At 49.8% G+C, this 18,722-nt stretch overlaps 7 protein-coding genes across 7 annotated transcripts; 3 read left to right on the top strand and 4 right to left on the bottom strand.

Annotated features, from left to right (window-relative positions):
* Window positions 1-216: 216 nt before the first annotated feature.
* Window positions 217-4,197, top strand: HO133_005112 (uncharacterized protein; the record flags this gene model as incomplete). The annotated part of the gene is made up of 3 exons (XM_037296024.1): window positions 217-274; window positions 482-505; window positions 1,154-4,197. 3 exons carry the CDS (start codon window positions 217-219, stop codon window positions 4,195-4,197), a joined length of 3,126 nt encoding a protein of 1,041 aa, XP_037148722.1.
* A 346-nt stretch (window positions 4,198-4,543) lies between these two features.
* Window positions 4,544-5,138, bottom strand: HO133_005111 (uncharacterized protein; the record flags this gene model as incomplete). Its single annotated transcript, XM_037296023.1, has 3 exons — window positions 4,544-4,594; window positions 4,674-4,966; window positions 5,027-5,138. The coding sequence occupies 3 exons, from the start codon at window positions 5,136-5,138 to the stop codon at window positions 4,544-4,546; spliced, it is 456 nt and encodes a 151-aa protein (XP_037148721.1).
* A 242-nt stretch (window positions 5,139-5,380) lies between these two features.
* Window positions 5,381-6,792, top strand: HO133_005110 (uncharacterized protein; the record flags this gene model as incomplete). The annotated part of the gene is made up of 2 exons (XM_037296022.1): window positions 5,381-6,670; window positions 6,727-6,792. The coding sequence occupies 2 exons, from the start codon at window positions 5,381-5,383 to the stop codon at window positions 6,790-6,792; spliced, it is 1,356 nt and encodes a 451-aa protein (XP_037148720.1).
* A 679-nt stretch (window positions 6,793-7,471) lies between these two features.
* HO133_005109 (uncharacterized protein) lies at window positions 7,472-9,783 on the bottom strand (the record flags this gene model as incomplete). The annotated part of the gene is made up of 4 exons (XM_037296021.1): window positions 7,472-9,084; window positions 9,136-9,250; window positions 9,305-9,364; window positions 9,418-9,783. The coding sequence occupies 4 exons, from the start codon at window positions 9,781-9,783 to the stop codon at window positions 7,472-7,474; spliced, it is 2,154 nt and encodes a 717-aa protein (XP_037148719.1).
* Window positions 9,784-10,172: 389 nt separating this feature from the next.
* On the top strand, window positions 10,173-11,552 carry HO133_005108 (uncharacterized protein; the record flags this gene model as incomplete). Its single annotated transcript, XM_037296020.1, has 6 exons — window positions 10,173-10,350; window positions 10,398-10,516; window positions 10,570-10,809; window positions 10,855-10,973; window positions 11,024-11,240; window positions 11,289-11,552. The coding sequence occupies 6 exons, from the start codon at window positions 10,173-10,175 to the stop codon at window positions 11,550-11,552; spliced, it is 1,137 nt and encodes a 378-aa protein (XP_037148718.1).
* A 327-nt stretch (window positions 11,553-11,879) lies between these two features.
* Window positions 11,880-14,977, bottom strand: HO133_005107 (uncharacterized protein; the record flags this gene model as incomplete). The annotated part of the gene is made up of 4 exons (XM_037296019.1): window positions 11,880-13,949; window positions 14,015-14,423; window positions 14,507-14,775; window positions 14,840-14,977. The coding sequence occupies 4 exons, from the start codon at window positions 14,975-14,977 to the stop codon at window positions 11,880-11,882; spliced, it is 2,886 nt and encodes a 961-aa protein (XP_037148717.1).
* A 399-nt stretch (window positions 14,978-15,376) lies between these two features.
* On the bottom strand, window positions 15,377-17,437 carry HO133_005106 (uncharacterized protein; the record flags this gene model as incomplete). The annotated part of the gene is made up of 7 exons (XM_037296018.1): window positions 15,377-16,016; window positions 16,084-16,235; window positions 16,363-16,497; window positions 16,554-16,575; window positions 16,712-16,966; window positions 17,024-17,250; window positions 17,306-17,437. The coding sequence occupies 7 exons, from the start codon at window positions 17,435-17,437 to the stop codon at window positions 15,377-15,379; spliced, it is 1,563 nt and encodes a 520-aa protein (XP_037148716.1).
* Between the last annotated feature and the right edge of the window lie 1,285 nt (window positions 17,438-18,722).

Here is an 18,722-nt window from a genome sequence, read left to right as displayed (position 1 = left end):
TATGTGGATGTGGTACTGATTGGTTCCAAAGGCAGTCATGCGGGTAATGAAACTGATGCTGCACTGGTTGCATGATCCAAGTTTCGGCCGGAGACTTTTTTGGCTGGTTGGGGTACTGTAGGGCAATTTGGATTCTCGAACGGCAGGAAGTACTAGTACTACTGTTGTCACAGTTGTCACCCTGTGTAAGAAGTTCTGTTCCTTCTGTGGTTGATCATGGAGGTTGAACAGAGAAAGAGAGCAGGAGTGGCAGGAAAGTGTACAGATCAGAAAGGTAAGGTACCTAAGGAGATAGGCGTAGCGCTGCCTAAGATATAATTCTTCTAGGCTAGAAATAATCTCTCTCATATCAACTCCCGGCTAAAGATTATCCCCGTCCCATCCAAAAGGGAGACAGACGCAAGGTGCCTAGATTTTCTGCTATTTTATTGTCATTATTATTATTATTGTTATTATTGTTATTTATTACTGCTTGGCTAAGGCAAATACGAATCAGATAATAAAGGTAAAGTATTGCATTATTCTCTACTTTTGCCGCCAATCTTGCCTGCCTCCTTCCCACTCCCACTCCCAATTCCCGTCGTCCTGTGGTAGAAGTCAGCCGCCCGCGCTCGGAAGCACTCCTCTGCCTGGGACAACGCGGACAATGCCCCTCCATCTACCTACCTTTGTTGGATCCGATCCCAGCCTTGTGTCATCAGTCACATGCTTCTCTGTCATCGAATCATTCCGTCCCCATCGCGTTCCACTCGAGCCTTGCCTGCCTGTGCTGACTGTTCCTCGTGATGAAGCCTCCTCCCCACTCACCAGGCCTGCTCCATCATTGGCGTAAGTTTTGACTAAGACCTCAGATCTTGAAGCGCCTCTTTGTTGACAATGATGCAAGTAGTGAACCCACAAGCCTGCCACTCCAGGTGAGCCTTTCTGCATATCTCTCTCTACTATACCCCTGTCACAATACTCGTGGACACCACATAGCCCTTGTCCTGATATTCACTCGACGCGCTATGCCACCTTTGGATACCCTATTATCCTACTCTTGTCTCCCGCCGCAGCGCCACCTCTCTGTGTCCTCGTTGGGCGCTATGCAAAGAGTTTACGCGGAGGCTAGTTACGCGGTGATACTGGACGATGTGCTAACAGCACATCTCAGGAGCAGATGGGTTGCTGCAAATCCCAATCGACATGAGTATGCCAAACTGGCTCAACGACGTCCAGTCCTTCCCCAACAATGACAATGGAGCCTTCAATCCTGCTGGCGACCCCTTTATGCAGACCCCTACTACATCGTCCTTCGAATTCAACCATTTGCAGAATCAACAACTACACCAGCGCATGCAGAATGGAAATGCGCGCAATGGCTCCCCGGCATATAACCCTATGTACCCGACTCAACCTCTCATACCTTCTAAACGGCCTCGACCGCGAGAAGATAGCATAGGAGAGTCTCCTCGACAAATTCCTGGCGTCCTCCCGGCATCGCGCTCACAAACACCACAGGGAGTGTATCCAGGCTATCAAGGTGCTATCAATGGTAATCAGCAGTTCTCCGGGACATCATCGTACCAGCAATTCCAGCAAGCTGGCAGCAATCCAAGTCAATCACCCATTACGCCACATCAGTCCTTTAACCATCAACCCCCACAGCAGCGCGTCCAGACCATGTCACCTTCCCCTTTTTCTCCAGCCACTCAGAACTTCGGTGGCGCACATGCGTCTCCCCCCCAGTCGGAACATGGTAGCCGAGTGAACACCCCTCAGAATGGAGGTCAGCATTATGCACAAGTAATGCCATACGGTGCTGGTCCTGGTCAGTCATTCACTCCGCCGGTTGGCACAACAGTGAATGGTGCGGCTTTGTCTCAATACAATCAGCAATCCCAGAATCTTCAGCAACAACAGCTGAGGATGCAACAAGATGCCCTACGGATGCGACAGCTACAGCAATTTCGGCAGCAAGGCGGTGCACTGAACCATTTAGCACAACCATCGAATCATATGTCTGCAGGCCAGATCGCAGCGCTTCGCGCGCAGCAGGCGCCATCACGACCAGATAATCAAGGTCAGCTCTTGCAAGCCATTGCTCAATTTATGCAACAACAACAAATGCAATTCATTGATCGACCTTTAATTGCAGGACGACACATAAATAGCGTGCAGCTGTTTGTTAATGTTGTGAAGATGGGCGGCTCCAAAAGAGTAAACAATACTGGGCAATGGCCAAAGATTGCTCAAATGCTAGGCATAATTGCAGAACAATGTATGTCTGCCGGTCGAGAACTTCAAAATTACTGGCATGCAAACCTGTTGCCGTACGAAACATACATGCAGACACAGCAGCAACAACGGCAGGCCATGACAGATCATCATACGAGGCTTTCCAACCACAACCAAGGTGGAGATGGAAATCTAAGACAGGAGGCGTTTTCTCCCACAAAGCAAATACACAATCAGCAGGGGCAGCAGCTTATGCAACCCCCGCCGCACATGCATGCCCAGTATCAAACACCTCAAAGGCACATGATCACTACACCGCATGAAGCCAGGCCGGCGCTACAAAATGGATACATGACCCAACAGCAGGGACAAGCTCAGGGGCGCCCATCCAACATTTACAGCATGCCGCAACTCGGAATGCAAGCTCCACCGCGCACGGGTCCCCCCAAAGAAGCCCAAAAGCCGTTCACAGCAGCCAAAAAGGAGGCAGACGCCAATCGGATACCGCAGATATCAGAAAATAAGAATTGGAGGCTTGAGCCCACGATGGCAAACCTGGATGAGCACAAGGTATTCGATGTGACAAGTCTCGACAATGGAGACACAGCGCCAACTTATGGGGGCATCGAGTTGGCTCCTGCGTCAAATTTTCTGGGAACTGTGGATGATCTACTAAAGTACAAGTTCAGCGTACCAAAGGTGGAAGAGCTTGGTGTAGTCGATATTCGGGCCCTGACTCTGTCTCTGCGTTCGGGCATACATGGAGAAGTGCGCCTCGCGCTAGACACGCTAGCTTCTCTAACCATTGAACAAACTCCGCCACTTCTAGATAATTGCGAGGATCTGCTTGAGGCTTTGGTTGATTGTGCGGAGGACCAAGTGGACCTGCTCGCGGACCACGCTGCCGAAGTCTCCGACGCCATGCTCATCAGCTCGTATGAGGAGATTGCAAGAGGCTGTAAGATCGAAACTACCATGCTTCAGGATGTACCGGAAATCGGCACTCTTGAATACGATCTTGATCGGGCAGTTGACAGGCTGATTTGCGTGACCACGATACTCAGGAACTTCTCGTTCCTGGAGCACAACCACACAGCCTTGGCAGATCCCACGGTGGTTCGATTTATGACCACTGTGATCCGATACCTTGGCACGCGTAGTATGTTATTACGCACAAACCTGAACGCTTTAGACTTCAGCAAAGATGTTCTCACATTTCTCACCAACGTATCTCAGCGTATCGACTTGCCAGGGAAAGAGGAAGCTTTGTGCATACTCCATTTCTTGCTGTCCTTCGCGCCATCGCCTGCGCCTCATAGCGCTGAGGACGAAGACATCACGTTTTCCTCCTACATCCCGGCAATCCATCGCTACTTTCCACACGCGGTCGACAGCTTGGCGAAACTACTCGCTCGAGGTGATCCGAATCGATCCTTCTATAGATCAATATTTGCCGCAGACAGTGCTTCTAACCCACCATACGATCTGCTGACTCGGGCTTTCGGTCTGGCCATAGCTGCGATACCCGAATATGGACATGTCAACACTGCAGGTCTCGTCAAGCTCCGCGCCCCCTATCTCGTGCAAGGTCTGCTGGCCGCGGAAATAATCGTTAGCCTGATACCAACCTCGGAGCATGAGCTCGCATACGCATGGCTTACATCTCGGGATGGCTTTATCTTCAGTCTAACAAGGATGGTGTCCGAATTCAGCAGACAGCCGCAGCCTTCATCCCAACAGCGGCATGTTTCCGGTCGAATGCAGGATAACGATCCCAATGGTATCATCGCGATCACCAATCGTGGGCTTGCGGTCCTGAGGAAGCTCGCCGAGAAAGCGAAGGATGCGTTTGGCAGTGCAAAAGGACTGCCACCCGAAGTGATGCCCGACAAACGGAGTGTCCTTTCAGCTTTAGTGCAAGCCAACACGGTGGATATTACTGTAGCGATGCTCTGTGGTCTTTCTGGTTTGGATGCCTAAGCATGCTTACGGTGAGGGCTCGAGTTCACGGCGCGCATTTCGGCTTGCATTTCGGCTTTAGGGGTTGCGAGGAGGGCTTGAGTCAATGGGTCTTGATCTGATGTAAATGTGTGACATTGTACTAAGCACGTGGATTCGTAACCTTACAAGCAGGTCATGGGGTTGAGACACTGGGAGCGAGGCTGTATCTGAGTAATTTGGCTTGGACAAAGTAGTGATGTGCGGGGATGTCTATAAATTTGTTCAATTCGTCCTCCGCTCAATGTCACATAGGCAGATCCCATGCTCAATGAGAACCTAGCTAAAACGCATTTGTTCAACAAAATACTGCAACCGATAGCGTGTATCAGAAATGCCGCTCCTCCAAGAACCTTTTGATATTGTCCTTATACCACCCCTATGAACGCGATTTATATTAGCCATCTTCTCAGTCTTCTTCATACCCCAGCTGTTCATTCATGAACCTGTTCACGTACCTTTATGATGATATGCCCTGTCAATCGATTAATGACAACGGTTTCCTCCTTCAAGGCCAACCCTGCCACTATCTCTTCTCTAAGCTTCTCGACGTTCCCTTCAATTTTCCGTATCCGAGTCTGATGGAGATTGCCGCCGCGTTTGGCGAGGTGATAAATTGGCAACTTTTGTGATGCCGTGCGGTGGACGTGATAGGGAAGTGGAGGTAGGGCGGCAAGACCGACTTGCGCCGAAGGTTTGACCGCAGGAGAGGCCGGTGGTGGGGTTGGCGTCTTGGATACAGTTATGGTGGCTGCGGGCAATCAGCCGTCGGCTAGAAGGACATTTGGTCGTAGCACGGGGAGGCGGTTACCTTTTTGACAGAGATGAGGTAGGCTTGATATTTGGCGCCGGAGAATATGAATGTAGGAGAGACGAGGAAGGGGAAGAGAAGGTAGGAAGGGCATAAATGGTACTGAAGCCATTGTTATCGTGTAGGAGAACAACAAAAGCTGGTAGGTTCTTATATCACGTATGGTCGTATGGTCGTGTAAAGCTCGCTGTCGGGTGCTCACCCGAGGCTGCTGTTTTTAAGGTGCGGGCTGGATAGTAAGGAATGATTGGCAGATCTCTGTCTTCTTGGCGCCAAGGCACACAGTGAGTTACTTTCCTTGCTCGAATTGCCCACAATCACATACCTACTCTACATTCCTACATCATCGCCGCTATGACAGACAATACTCCCACGTCAGCAGGAGCCATATTAAACGGCAAAGGCCAAACGGCGTCCACGGAGATCTCAGAAGAAAATGATCTCCTCCCCAGGCTCATCCCCCACCTCGACCGGCATCTTATATTCCCCCTACTCGAATTCTTGTCCGGCCAAGAGGGGATTGATAGCACGACCACGGATATCACGAGGACAAAATACGAGCTTCTCAAGCAGACGAACATGACCGACTACGTTGCGAGTCTGTGGCAAGAACTCAATGACAGCGACGATGTGCCTGAAGAATTTGTGAAGAAGAGGGAAGAGGTTTTGCAACGATTGTCCCTCTTTACGGAAGAGACCAGTCAGATCGATGAGTTACTCAGTGACGACAGTGTGGTGTCGAACCTCCGCAGCGACAAAGTGGCCAACTTGAAATTCCTCGAAACGAACCATGGGGTCACAATTGAGATGGTAGACATGCTCTACGACTACGGCCGGTTTCAATATAGCTGTGGTAGTTATGGGAATGCCGCCCACCTCCTCGACCAATTCCGCATCCTCTCCACCGACAACGACAAAGCCACATCCGCTACCTGGGGCAAACTTGCCTCGGATATACTGACCACGCAATGGGACGTTGTAATGGAGGAGGTCAATAAAGTGAAAGAGAGTATCGATACCAAACTTTTCAACAATCCCCTGGCACAGCTACAGCACCGGACATGGCTTATCCACTGGTCGCTCTTTCCCTTTTTCAACTACGAACCCGCTCGCGATCAGATCACAGAACTCTTCTTCTCTCCCGCCTTTATCAATACCATACAGACCAATTGCCCCTGGATTCTACGTTACCTTGCCGCCGCGGTCATCACCAACAGATCACGAACGCGCAACACGGGCCAGTACCAGAAACAGCTCAAAGATCTCGTACGGGTTATACGCCAGGAAGGCTACGAATACCATGACCCAGTCACCGACTTCATAAAAGCGCTTTATATCGATTTCGACTTTGAAGAAGCGCAGAGGAAATTGAGTGAAGCGGAGGAAGTTCTCAAGGGCGATTTCTTCCTGAGTGCAGCGGCGGAAGCGTTCGTGGAGGCCGCAAGGCATCTGATAAGCGAAAGCTACTGCAAGATTCACCAGAGGATCGATATTGGGGATTTAAGCAAGAGATTGGGCCTGGAGATGGAGGAAGGTGAGAAGTGGATTGTGAATCTGATTCGGGATACAAGAATGGATGGGAAGCTGGATTACAAGGAAGGGACGGTATTGATGAATCACCCTGCAAACTCAGTATACCAACAGGTGAGGATGCTTTCTGGGATCTACTTGATACATGTTCTGTGCTAACTTGAGAGCAGGTAATCGAGCGCACCAAGGGAAGTTTCTTCAGGACCTCGGTGCTGAGTGCTGCGGTCGCGAAGTAATGATCACAAGCGGCAGCTACGTGTGCATGGCGTCTGGGGTATCTTTCGACCTATTCCAGGGGCGGATGAGTTGTTTTATAGCACTCCATTGCATGAGCGTCTAGCAAGTAGACAGTGGCAGATTCTAGATAGAAAAGTGCAGCTATGACATTAAGTCTGGCCCTTGTCTGCCTCCTAAATGAAAAGAGGGGCCAATAACTAGAGCGAGCGTGCAATATACCCTTCCCAACACTTATGATTTGAGTGTACCATCGCCCTGGGCTACGATCTTTGTATGATGAATCGTTTCATGAACGTGACTTTTGCGTTCGACAGGTCTAGAGTTCTAAATCATCTTTGAGCTCACCATTGCAGCGCATCCGACCACCATTATCGTTCAAGTGTCAGCTACTTCCGTACACAAAGGCGAGCTTTTTGAGATTATCTTGGCTACTGTGAGCATTCCCGGCATATAGCCTCATCCTTCAACAGCATCTCTTGCAGCATCTTGTATTGGCGATAACGAACGAAGAGGTATACATAGCATGGTGGTACAGGAACTATTAACCTTATTCTACCCTGCCCTGTTCGCATGTTCCATCTCGTATTGGAGTCCATTCGAGGCATAGGCCAGTCAAAATCATACATTCGTGTAGAGTACATTGTAACCCTTCCTTCTCCTACTGAACGCCTTCTGCCCTCATTGGTTTTCAACTTCGTCAGGGTTCTCGTGAGAGTCCGTTTCAGCATCGCCGTTATCTCCAAGCGATGTCTCTTGCGCATGCCACAACGTCGAGTACACACCGCCTTCACCAATTAGTTGTGTATGCGTGCCACTCTCCGCCACATGTCCATTCTGTAAGACAATGATCTTGTCACTGTCGAAGATGGTCCGTAGTCTATGTGCCACGAAGACGCTGGTCCTCGCTTTCTCTTTGAGTATGCTGTTGATGTTCTGTAGCAGCGATTGCTCGGTGTAAGTATCCAAGGCTGACGTCGCTTCATCGAAGAAAAGCAGCGGCGGATCTTTCAATATTAGTCTCGACACTGCCAATCTTTGTTTCTCTCCGCCACTGATCATCATCCCACGTTCACCGACCATGGTATTGTACCCATCCGGAAGGCCTTCAACAATATCGTGGACCCTGGCCCGCTTAGCGGCGTTGCGTACTTCTTCCGAAGTTGCATTAATGTCTCCATAGCGGATGTTATGCTCGATAGTGTTGTTGAACAAGGGCGTGTCTTGAGGCACGACCCCTATAGCTTTGCGCAGGCTTTGCAAGCTGACCTCGCGGATATCTTGGTCATCGATCAAGATTCGTCCTGTTTCTACATCGTAGAAGCGGAAAAGCAGCCGAAGGATTGTAGATTTCCCACAACCGCTTGGACCTACAATGGCGACTTTTTGACCAGCCGGAATGGTGAGACTGAGGTCCCGCAATATTGGCCGGTCCTTGTGGTACCCGAAAGTCACGTTTTCGAATCTGATCTCTCCTCCCTTGGTCAATTCGAGTGCTTTCGCCTTTTCAGACTCTTTGACGGCGATGTTGACTTTTTGCAGGTTGAAAAGGGTCTCCATATCCAGCAACGATTGTCTCAGCTCTCGGTAAACAGAGCCAAGAAAATTGAGAGGGACGGAGAGCTGGAAGACCAGCTGGTTGACCATTACAAGGTCTCCAACCGTGAGGCTTCCCGTCGCAATACCGTCAGCAGCAAGATACATCATGCCGGACAGGGCGCTGGAGAAGATGAGATTCTGCCCTGCGTTCAGAAAAGAGAGCGAGGTGGTGACTTTGATGGAAGCTTTCTCGTAGTTGTTTAAAGCTTTGTCGTATCTCCCCACCTCGTACTTCTCGTTGTTGAAATACTTGACGGCTTCAAAGTTGATCAGTGAGTCGACAGCCACCGTTGCGCCCTGATTATCTGCAGCATTTGCTTGCTTTCGAAATTTCGTTCTCCAGGATGTGGTTACAACGGTGAATCCGGTGTAAGCCACCATCGTTGCAGCAGTGATGGCTGCAAATTTTGGCCCATATTGGTATGCCAAAATCCCACAGACCATTGAGATTTCTAGCGCGGTAGGGATAATGTGAAAGACCATTGACGTTAGTAGGAAACTTATCCCTTTTGTTCCCCTGTCAATGGCTCTCGTGAGGCCTCCTGTCTGTCGCGATAAATGAAAATTGAGGTCGAGTCGGAGTAAATGCTCGAAGACATTGCAGGCAACTCGGCGAATGGCTTTCTGGGCAACGCTTGCAAATATAGCGTTCCTCATTTCCTGAAAAACGGCCGCGCCAATTCTAGTGGCACCATCTGAGGATATTCATGAGCAGACGTACAATCTTAAAAGCAGAGAATCCATACAAGCTGTTATCATGGCACCTGCGACCGTCCAAGCTGTGCCACCCAGGGCAACGAAGTCCACGTTCATTGAATCAACAATAGTCTTAAAGTAGAAAGGGACTTGTACGTTCAAAACCTATTATGTCTGAGTATAGTGAAGAAATCTAAGCTTTAGTTATGTAATTCCTACCTTTGATCCAACAAGTAGAGCCAGAGCAGTTCCTACTCTAGCTCTTGCTCCAAGGTCACCCTGAGTGTATCATTAGGCCTTTGCCGTCATTCAGATGTCCATGTCCGCCATACCTTTGGCCATATATACTTGGCCATTTCCTTAATTATGATCCAATCTGCGCGCCTTTGCTCTTTGTTGGAAACAGTCTGCTCTGCCAGCAGAGCGTCTGTCTTAGGTGCTTCAGCAGGCTTTGCCTTGCTTGGCTCCTGATACGATTCCGGCTTGATGCTTTGAGATTGTTCAGGACGTGGGTGCACCTTGCCCTGAGCTTTCTGCTGCCTTGAGCTGTCCTTTTGCCGCAAATGGTTCGTATATGTCAGGTGTCGCAGAGGGAGAAAGCGTGGTCTCGGTTCAAATAGATACTTTGATCTGGCAATTGAACTCTTCAGGGGGAGGCGACAAGGCACGCATACTTTGATGGAGAGTGCGAGACGCATCCTATCGTCGCGATTAAATTATTCGAAGTATTTACAGGCGCCTGGTACTCGTATCATTGTATTGATGTGCATACGTGCATATGTCACAGGCCCCATGCCGCTGCTTTCACCACTGTATCAGCAAATCTATCGGCGTGTAGCCCAGTAATAGCTTTTGCTGTCTGAAATGCTGAAATGCTAGAATGCTGAGATGCTCCACCGTACAGCTCTGCTAGAATTGAGGGTGTGAACAGGACCTGCCCTCCTGCATGCTTGCCCGTGTTGTCATGTCAAATTCTAGGGTTAATTTTCACCGTTGCTACCCGGCTTCTGCAGCGTCCGTTTAGAATACCGCGTTTCGCGATCTTGAACTTCCTCGTTCTGGAGGATGGTCCAGTCCCTTGTAAGCTATGCGGGCTTCATTGAGAGGTTCAGAGATCATCAAGTCAAGGTGTTCCAGAGCTCCCAGTGTATGGCACTCTTCACCAGCCATCTGGCGACGAGATCTACGCATTTCTACCCCGTCCGCAGACGCTCTTGATATCGTCCCTTCTGAGCCAGTCCCAAGTACGAGCGGTGCTACATCAGGTCTGTTGGAGAGTCAGGATCTCAAGTGCATACTGACAGTGTTTAAGATGCCAAATTCGAGGTCATTGGCTCACCGTTTTCTCTCCTCTCCGTTTCTCTCTCAGCCTCTCAAAATCTCTACACTCGGAAAGGTTCACTGGTTGGGGTAGGAGGGAAGGCTGAAAATGTACGCAAATCTTGATCGTCTTAATTTTATTGTACACGCTGAGAACGAAGTAGGCAGTGTCAACTCTTTCAGTACTGGCGCCTTTCCGCAGAGCATTTCTTCAGATACCATTCCTTTATCAGAGAATATCGTCTACGACGCCTATCACGGCACTCATATCTACCAAAGCATCCCGTACCTCAATGACAACGCTCAATCTAGATGGAACGCTGGATTGGATGGTTACCGGGAAAGCTCTTCTGGCATGGACTGGGCAGACGCTCTCTATTACACCCTCTGTGAACCGGAACATGGTATGCGTCAGTGCCGAGAAAGAGATCAAGGGCTGATTGTTCAAGAGTTTTGCGCATTGGGGTAATTCTCAGGTCACGGGAAGGGGACTCCTTGCCCTTGCAGGTCAAGGGTCCATTTCTCAATTAGTCCTCCAAGCAGGAGAATCATATGTGGTCCACCCAAGGTGCGTTTCGAGTTGTATCGCGAGACCGCCGATGCTGATATTGAATCTAGCAACGTCGTTGCGTATAGCATGAACGCTAACCCACCTTTGCCTCACCGTTTGAGGTCGTCCTCGCTGCGCTTTCAGATACCGGAGATAGGCGTCTCTAACCTGCTACCAGATACAAGGTTCATAAGAGCAATGCGCGATTCAAGGACGTGGCGGACATTCACAACGATACTTTTCAATGTACGCACGTGGGCGAGAGCGACGATTTGGGGCGATAGGGTCAGTGGAGCCTACCACATCATCACGAGAGATCTTAATGTTTGCTAGCTTTTCTTACAATTCCATGGGCCAACGACAATCCTGCTACAGACCCGCGCAGCTAGAATACTTGATGTGCTGACATCTGAGAACGTCAACGAAATTGCCGACACGCAACCAGGAGTAGTACAGCCGGTATTCACTCTTCCAACGGAAAGAAGCACAACAGATTCTGCTAAGAAGTCTAAGGCCGGCTCCGCAGTAACTATGAAAGCTCCTCGTATGAGTACGGCGAGCATCGGCACTGATGGGAAGGTAACATTTGGAGATTGAAGACCTAAGGCAGGTTGCTTCCGTAAAGGAGATATCCTTGGTGGCAGGCGTTGTATTTGTACTAGATCTCACCTCGTTTTCTCTCTCTCTCTATTTCTTTTTCTATCTCTACATCCGGGAAAACGAGCCATAGTCTCACAATCAGTCAGGTATATACGGGCTTGACTGTTTATTTTCGCTCACGCTCACAAGACCGAAGACATCAAGTTCACATTTGTATTACAATCTGGGGTCCCATCATATTGCAAGCACACAATCCGAACACTCTCGTGTTTACTCCTTCTTGTTACCTCGCTAACCCAGCTTTCCCGCCTGAAAACCCGATCCTTACTGACTCAGTCTCTCCCTATACGCTCGCTGCTCCTCGTCAATCAAATCGATAGCGTCCACCAGTGACCCGTCTGCAGCCTGAGCGTATATTAAGAGTCTGTCCACAAAATCTTCGTCGTCGCTCCCAAAACCAAGGTCTTGGAGTTGCCCAACGCAATCATGAATCTTGCTCACGGTAGAATCGTCGTGATGCTCATCGTCGTACCTCGCCGCTGCAAGAGGCGAGCGTCGTGATTCCGCTTCGCGCCGAGACAGCCTTGTGGAATGCTCCCGATTGGCACCTCGAGGCCTGCCTCTGTCGTCACCAGCCCTATAGAGACCTCTTGGCCCGCGACCATTGTCCTGCAAAAATGCACCCCATGCGACCCTTCCTGAACCATCGAAAACTTCAGAGTAAGGTCTTCGGTGTCTTGCGGCGTGCGTGGTGTCTATGCTAGCGGTAGTGGCATTCCGACGAAGTCCTTCACTCAAATTGGCCCGGGCTGAGAGTTCGGCTTCCAGAGAGTCAAAAGGCCCTGCTAACGAAGCTGCCGAGCTCAGAGAGCTCAGCGGTATGAATTCGTGCCCGTTTCGCTGCGCAGATTGCTCGCCAGGCCCAGCTACCGGATCATGAGATCGCCGGGATGCCTCTCCGCCACTCGGACCGCTGACATATGAGTGGATCCGATTGGCAGGCCCAGAGTCTCCAGCCTTGGTACCAAATTCAGAGAGACGGGGTGCTCGCTGGGGAAGTAGCACTTTCATACCTGGTAATGCTGGGAAGCTTGGAGGAGCTCCAAAACTCTCTCCCTCGAACTGGGCTAACGTAGAAAAGTGATCATCAACTGAAGGTGAACTTGCAGGTAGATGGTCAACACATCCCGGACGATTTGGGAGGTTGATGGGTCCAGGCCTGTGAAATCGTGGTTCTTTGCTCATGGCAGGCCGAGACCTAGGTTGGCATTCCATCTCTAGCTGTGGGCTCGCAGGCATTTCAGAGATGTATCTTGGCGCAGCTGCATGATTCAGCCTCGAATTATAGGCTGTCTCAGACGGCTCAATGCCACCATTAAAGGGGGAGTCATTGCTCTTATGCGCAGTCATCGCGTCTTCACTGGGGTCTCTGTCGTGCGATGTGCTCAATGCAGTAGAGCTCGAGCCAGTCTCTACTTCTCCCAGTCCTCTGCGAGGGGCGGAAGTAGTTCCAGGCGGGTTTACAGCCATCTCTCTTCTCAAAGCGGCAGCAAAGCTCCCCGTCAGACTCTGGAAACCGAGAATTGGGTCGTCCACGAGCTGATGATCGGCGTCCCGAGTCCTATCTGCTGCTTGACGTGAGACACTGGATACTTCTTGCAGCCCTCGTGCAATGCCTAGTATGCAAGCACCAACCCCACTCACAGCCTTACGAAGGCCATGATCGATTGCTGTAGAAAAGTCTTGCGATAACGCCATATCTCCAGCAGTGAGCTCCTGTAGTTGCTCGTTGATGAGTGCCAAGAGTGCATGTGAGCCTTGAAGCAAAGGCTGACTTATGGATGTCTCGCCAGAGGAATCGACCCCAATAGCCGGTTCGGGCACTGACATTCGCGGTCCAACTACTTGGGCTTCCTCGCTGTCTGTAGCCGAGAATTTCTTGGCCAACTCCGCTTCAAAGACCTCCAGAAGAGATGGCTGCCCATGACTGGGCACTTCGTCAGTATTCATAAAATTCGAGGGGTCGCTTGCTTCTTCTTGAGCGTCTTGACGCTCGTCAAAACGGGTCGCGCGTGTTCCGCTATAGGAGGACCAGCGATTTTTGCTAATCTCATGTTCCGAGGATCCTACACGGGAAGGCCTTGAATGACGAATAGGATTTGTCCGGCAGCGAAGTTTGTCGCCAGCTACCTGCGCCTGTCTTTTCCCTTCTGAGGTCAGGCCAGGTCCATCAAAGGCTTGAGACACGCTGGTAGACGCTTTGGGAAGAAATGCCGATGTCGATGACTTGTAATTCGCCCATCGGTTTAGATGGCTGTCGACTGCAGTCATGATACCCTTTCTATGGCGCGATAAAACAGTCCTCGCCCGTAATTTGTCACCTGCAGCTTGTGCCTACATCCACATGTTAGCTATTTACTGCTCTATACCTGTCTCGATAGAAGGGTGCTCGGACTTACCTGCCTCTTTCCTTCCACAGTAAGATTCGCTTCTCCATTTTTCCCCTTGAGTGACGAGGCTGAGCGATCCAAGTCCACATTTGAGACCCTCGGAAGGGTAGCTTGCCCAGCCGTGGCCTTACCCGGCTGAGGTGTTACCGGCATTGACAGCTGTACTTGAGGTGGTCTCGTGGCATTGAAATGGTGGACGCGATAATCTTCGAACTGTTGCGTACTGGGGCCATTGTACGAGGACTCGGGCTTTGCCTCAGCGATTTCTTCAGAGCTTCTAGATTGCGCAGAATGCAAATTGGGCTCATAAGCTCTACGAGCCATTTCTTCTTGACCCAAAGCCCAATGCATCGCATCAACTGACTGCCAAGTGACGCCAAGTTCTTCTGCGATCGGATTCCATATTTCGTGTCTCCGCCTGTCCAGAGGTGTTAGTGGCAGGTTCTTCTCTTTAGATGATCATCCCTTTTCTTCTTCCGTCGACAGGAGAGCTACGCTTACCTCTCGTAGAGAATCGCCAGACTTCTCTTCATCTCTGCGCTCCATCTCGTGGCATCGCCCCGATCTTGTGCGACGGGACCGTCCTCCGAGTCCTTGCTAGAGCTGTTCTGTATGTCTTCCCAAAGCTTTCGAACGTAATTGCGGTCATCAATCTCGAATACATGATGCTCTGAAGATTGAAGACCATGCTGCAAGTCTGCCAAAAGGCCTGATGAGGGCGGTATGACAGGTTCTTTCAGCTTCTCCGTCAATTCTCTGGATGACCCAAGCTGTATATCCCGCGTCAGCACAGAACTTAAACTTAGACAAGCCTTCGGGTAGGAGAATGCCTACCGTGATCAGGTCTCCGTCATCTTCATCGTAATATTTTAGTGTTGCTGCTGGGTGACTATTGATACTTTCATCGTAACATGGAGCGTCGATTCGAACGAGCGAAGGCTGCAAATTTCGGATGTGGAATGCGGGCAACATTGTGTCGGGTCAAAGTGGTCCGTATCGATAGACTGCACTTTACGATGGGGATTTGGGTTGGGGGTAGACACCTCAGAGATCAAGACTGGTGTTGCATGGCTTCAAATTGTTGATTTTCGAGAAGAAAGACGTCGACTTTTGGTTGCCTTCGGACTTAAGCAAGCGCCGCGATGTTCGTATCTGCCAAGACCTCAAGGGATGAAAGGGTCCTCGTCCATTACGGACTCTGAAAGGGTTAGTCCGAAGCAGGTGCTTGACTCGGAGCAATGGGTTTGTGAAGTCCAATAATATCATGGCAATTTCGCACCTCAAATGTCTAACTATTGGTATTACACATTTATATTCATTCTCCTAGTACAGAGTCTTTGAGTTATATACTTGTAGGTACACTTTTCCCTCTTAGTCTTGCCCTTTTTGCTGAAGCTTAAAGCCTCCAGGAAGTTGCTTCTGGAATAATTGGCCTGGATCATACTTCTTGCTCACCCTTTCTAGCTTCGCCTGACTCGCATTCCCATACCCAGCTATCGGGTTTTGAAAATATGCGGCGTAATTTAGATATAGGTATGGGTTATAGGTACCCATGGTTTTAGAGGCGGCTTCCGCTTGGGAAAATAGGCTTTGGGCTGCGTTATTGATACGCGCATCGTCAGCTTCCTCGGCCCATTGAATAGTGAGAAGAACATTCACGATATCGCCGTCCTCCGGACCCAATCCCAGAGAGTTACCACCGTTGGCAGGTCCATACCCAATGACAAGTTGTGGCAATGGCTGGAAACTCAGACTAAACGTCAAATTCGTGGCATCCGAGATACCCTGAACAGTCTGATTGGCTAGATCAAAGAATTTCTCCATCATCGTGGCGTTATTCTTAAAGGTGGCAGTAACGAATATTTCTCGGCTGCCGGATGGGTTCCTCGCATCAATCTCAATGGTGAAGTCGGTCAGGTTGGAAATGCGCATCGTGTTGAATGTTTGAGGAAGATCTGTGAAGTTTTTGAATGCTTCAGGATATGCCACAGGTTTCGTGTACTCGTAGTCGCTATTCGTAAGATTTAGCGGATGTCGCAAACCTTCAGGCGAGCATGATGATTGTGGAACGTTCTCACCTCGCGATAATCCAGCCTTCGCTCGCAGTATAGGAATAGCTATTTATGAGAGCTGAATATGGGTCATAGGTCGAGTTTTTGGCGAAATCCTCGAAATACTGAAATTGAAGGAACCTTGTACTGATATCTTGGCCAACAAAACCTCCCCAAAACTAGAGAAGCAGCATCAGCATAACTTTTCGATGGATATTGAGTTGAAAGTCGCCGAAGGCCATGGACACAATTTGCTTGTGAAGGAAGCGAAAACTCTTTGAAATCATTCGACCTTGAGACACATACCTTCCCCTGTTTGAACACCTTCAAATCAAAGCTGGTGACAATACCAAAATTGCTCGAGCCACCCTTCAGTGCTGCAAACAAATCCGGGTATGACGTTAAGTTTGCGTTCACAATCCGACCAGAGGCAAGAACAACCTGCAGCGTGCCTGCGTCAGATTTTCGCACGAGCATCGAAAAGGGGAGCGGCTTACCTGGAAATTAATCACGTTGTCGCTATCAGAATTTCGAAATCAGCGTCCCTTGTCACGGCAAAATCCTAAGCAATAAGAAAGTTGGAAGAGGCTAGGAGCCTTTTGCTCCCAGAACATGTCTCGCAGCTCGCAGAATGGTCCGCAATAGGAGTACGTACCAAACAAGTCCATATCTTGGAGAGAAAAAGGAAAAGCCACCTCCAAGAGTAAGCCCGCCCACACCAACCGTTGAAGCGCGACCACCAGATGTGGACAGATTTCGGGCATCGAGCTCTAGGTATACGGCTTCCCATCTGTTTCCTGGACCGATACTGACCGACGTCCGGTCACGTGAGACTATAATTTGGTTCAATTTGGTCAAATCAATGTTGACACCACCTTGTATGCTTGCGGATCCTGCGAATGGAGTATGCCTGGGTCATGTAAGTTGGTGTCTTGCGGACGAGAACCCATTGGGATAGGCAGCTCACCCGCCACTTTTGACGGCGAACTTGCAGCCTTCGACATGCGTTAATTTGGATGCAATGTCAAGCACAAACACTGCGGCCGAGACATCGGTAGGGTTCTCAGCAGTGACAACGCATGCGGGCGACACGGCTTGTTCTTGCAAGGACCAGTAGGAGGCAAGGGATGATTTATAGGGCGCTCCACCTGCAGTCGATACCTTCCCAGGCAATAAGAAAGCAAGAGCATTGCACTAAGCGCGAGGTCAGACACGGTCGTCTATAGCCATGAAGCATCGTAAGACGAACACAAGTTGGATGCTCCTTCAAGACTGCGCTGACTGTTGCCGCATCGGGTGTTGTGGACGCTGAGACGCCAAAAGAAGGGTTGAAGAAAGCACAGGCTGCTGCGGCCGAAAGAATGGACGGGAGTATACCCATGTTGACACAGTGCTAGATGATAATGGGGTTGTGATACAGTAGTGAAGCAGCCAAATCACTGAAGGGGGAAAGGTGAAGGTGCTGTGCTTCGTGCAGTACCGTACTCTATCTAATTTAGATGCACGTAGCAAGCAATCCAAAGAAACTAAGAAAGGGCGCGCATGAGCCCGACAGTGGCCAAAAAAGCCATAAGCGAGAAGGAGAAAAACCTCCCCCACCAGCGTCCAAAACCCCGAGAGGCCAAAAACAGCCCGTCGCGTTAGTGTTGCATGTGGGAGTCATATTGGACGGCTAAACGGCTGTCAACGGACGGGTATTACGTCAGTAGATTATAGATGACACACTATACCGTATATGTAGGTAATGTACCTATGGTAGGTAAAGTAGATTACGGAGGGTGACACCAAAAGTCCTGCACATGCGCTAAATCTCTTGGCATGCTTGGCAAATATTCTGAATATTTTGAATATCCTCAATATCACTGCTTTTTACTTAACAGCGACGTCAATGCTGTACATACGAGGTGTATACATACGGAGTGCATACATACGGAGTGCACTATATTGCTGGAATCACGAGCTTACACAGAAGAGGATTCAGGAGTGGATAGAGCGAATACCGAGACATATTGCGGAGGTTATTCGTCTCAAGGGCGGTAACGAGTACAGGGAAGGCCGTGAGGAAGGTGATGTACGGCCCTACAACTCTACGAAGCGAGCAAATGAGTATATACGTAGCTATATGAAGCATCATCACTAGAAAAATGAAGCTATCCAAGAAAAAGGTCAGATTTGTCAAAATGCCAAGCATGCCAAGAGATTTAGCGCATGTGCAGGACTTTTGGTGTCACCCTCCGTACAGTGTGACGCAACGCCTTGCGGCACCGCTCCCAGTACCTACTTGAGTGGCACAGTGGAGAGCATGGCAGTTTAAATTCCAACCATCATGCAGCTATGCAGCCTTGCTAACGATAACATATCGAGCCGTTGTGTAGGTTAGATGCGAAAAGGAAACGATATCAAGCAAAGCCGATCAAGTGTAGAAGGTAGAAAGAAAGTACCGGTTAAGGTGGTAGAAATGGAGGAATTGGTCCCAAGGACCTAAGTAAGCACGCCGAGTGTTTCTCGCTGGACCCTTGTACGGTATTCTCAAGGGCATGTCCTCTTCTCCTGCTGTCGCCTAAGGTACTTTACCTTAGTCTCGAACTCTCGCTGGTCCCAACATCAGCCACCAGTGGTAGTACCAAGGCTAGTAGCACTACCGTAGTGCGGAATAAGCTACCTTA

This window comes from Letharia lupina (genome assembly GCF_014066315.1).
Source record: "Letharia lupina isolate WasteWater1 chromosome Unknown contig_20, whole genome shotgun sequence".
NCBI classification, from domain to species: Eukaryota; Fungi; Ascomycota; class Lecanoromycetes; order Lecanorales; family Parmeliaceae; genus Letharia; species Letharia lupina.
The sequence above is the reverse complement of the archived record's forward strand: the minus strand, read 5'-3'. Positions and strand labels throughout refer to the sequence as shown.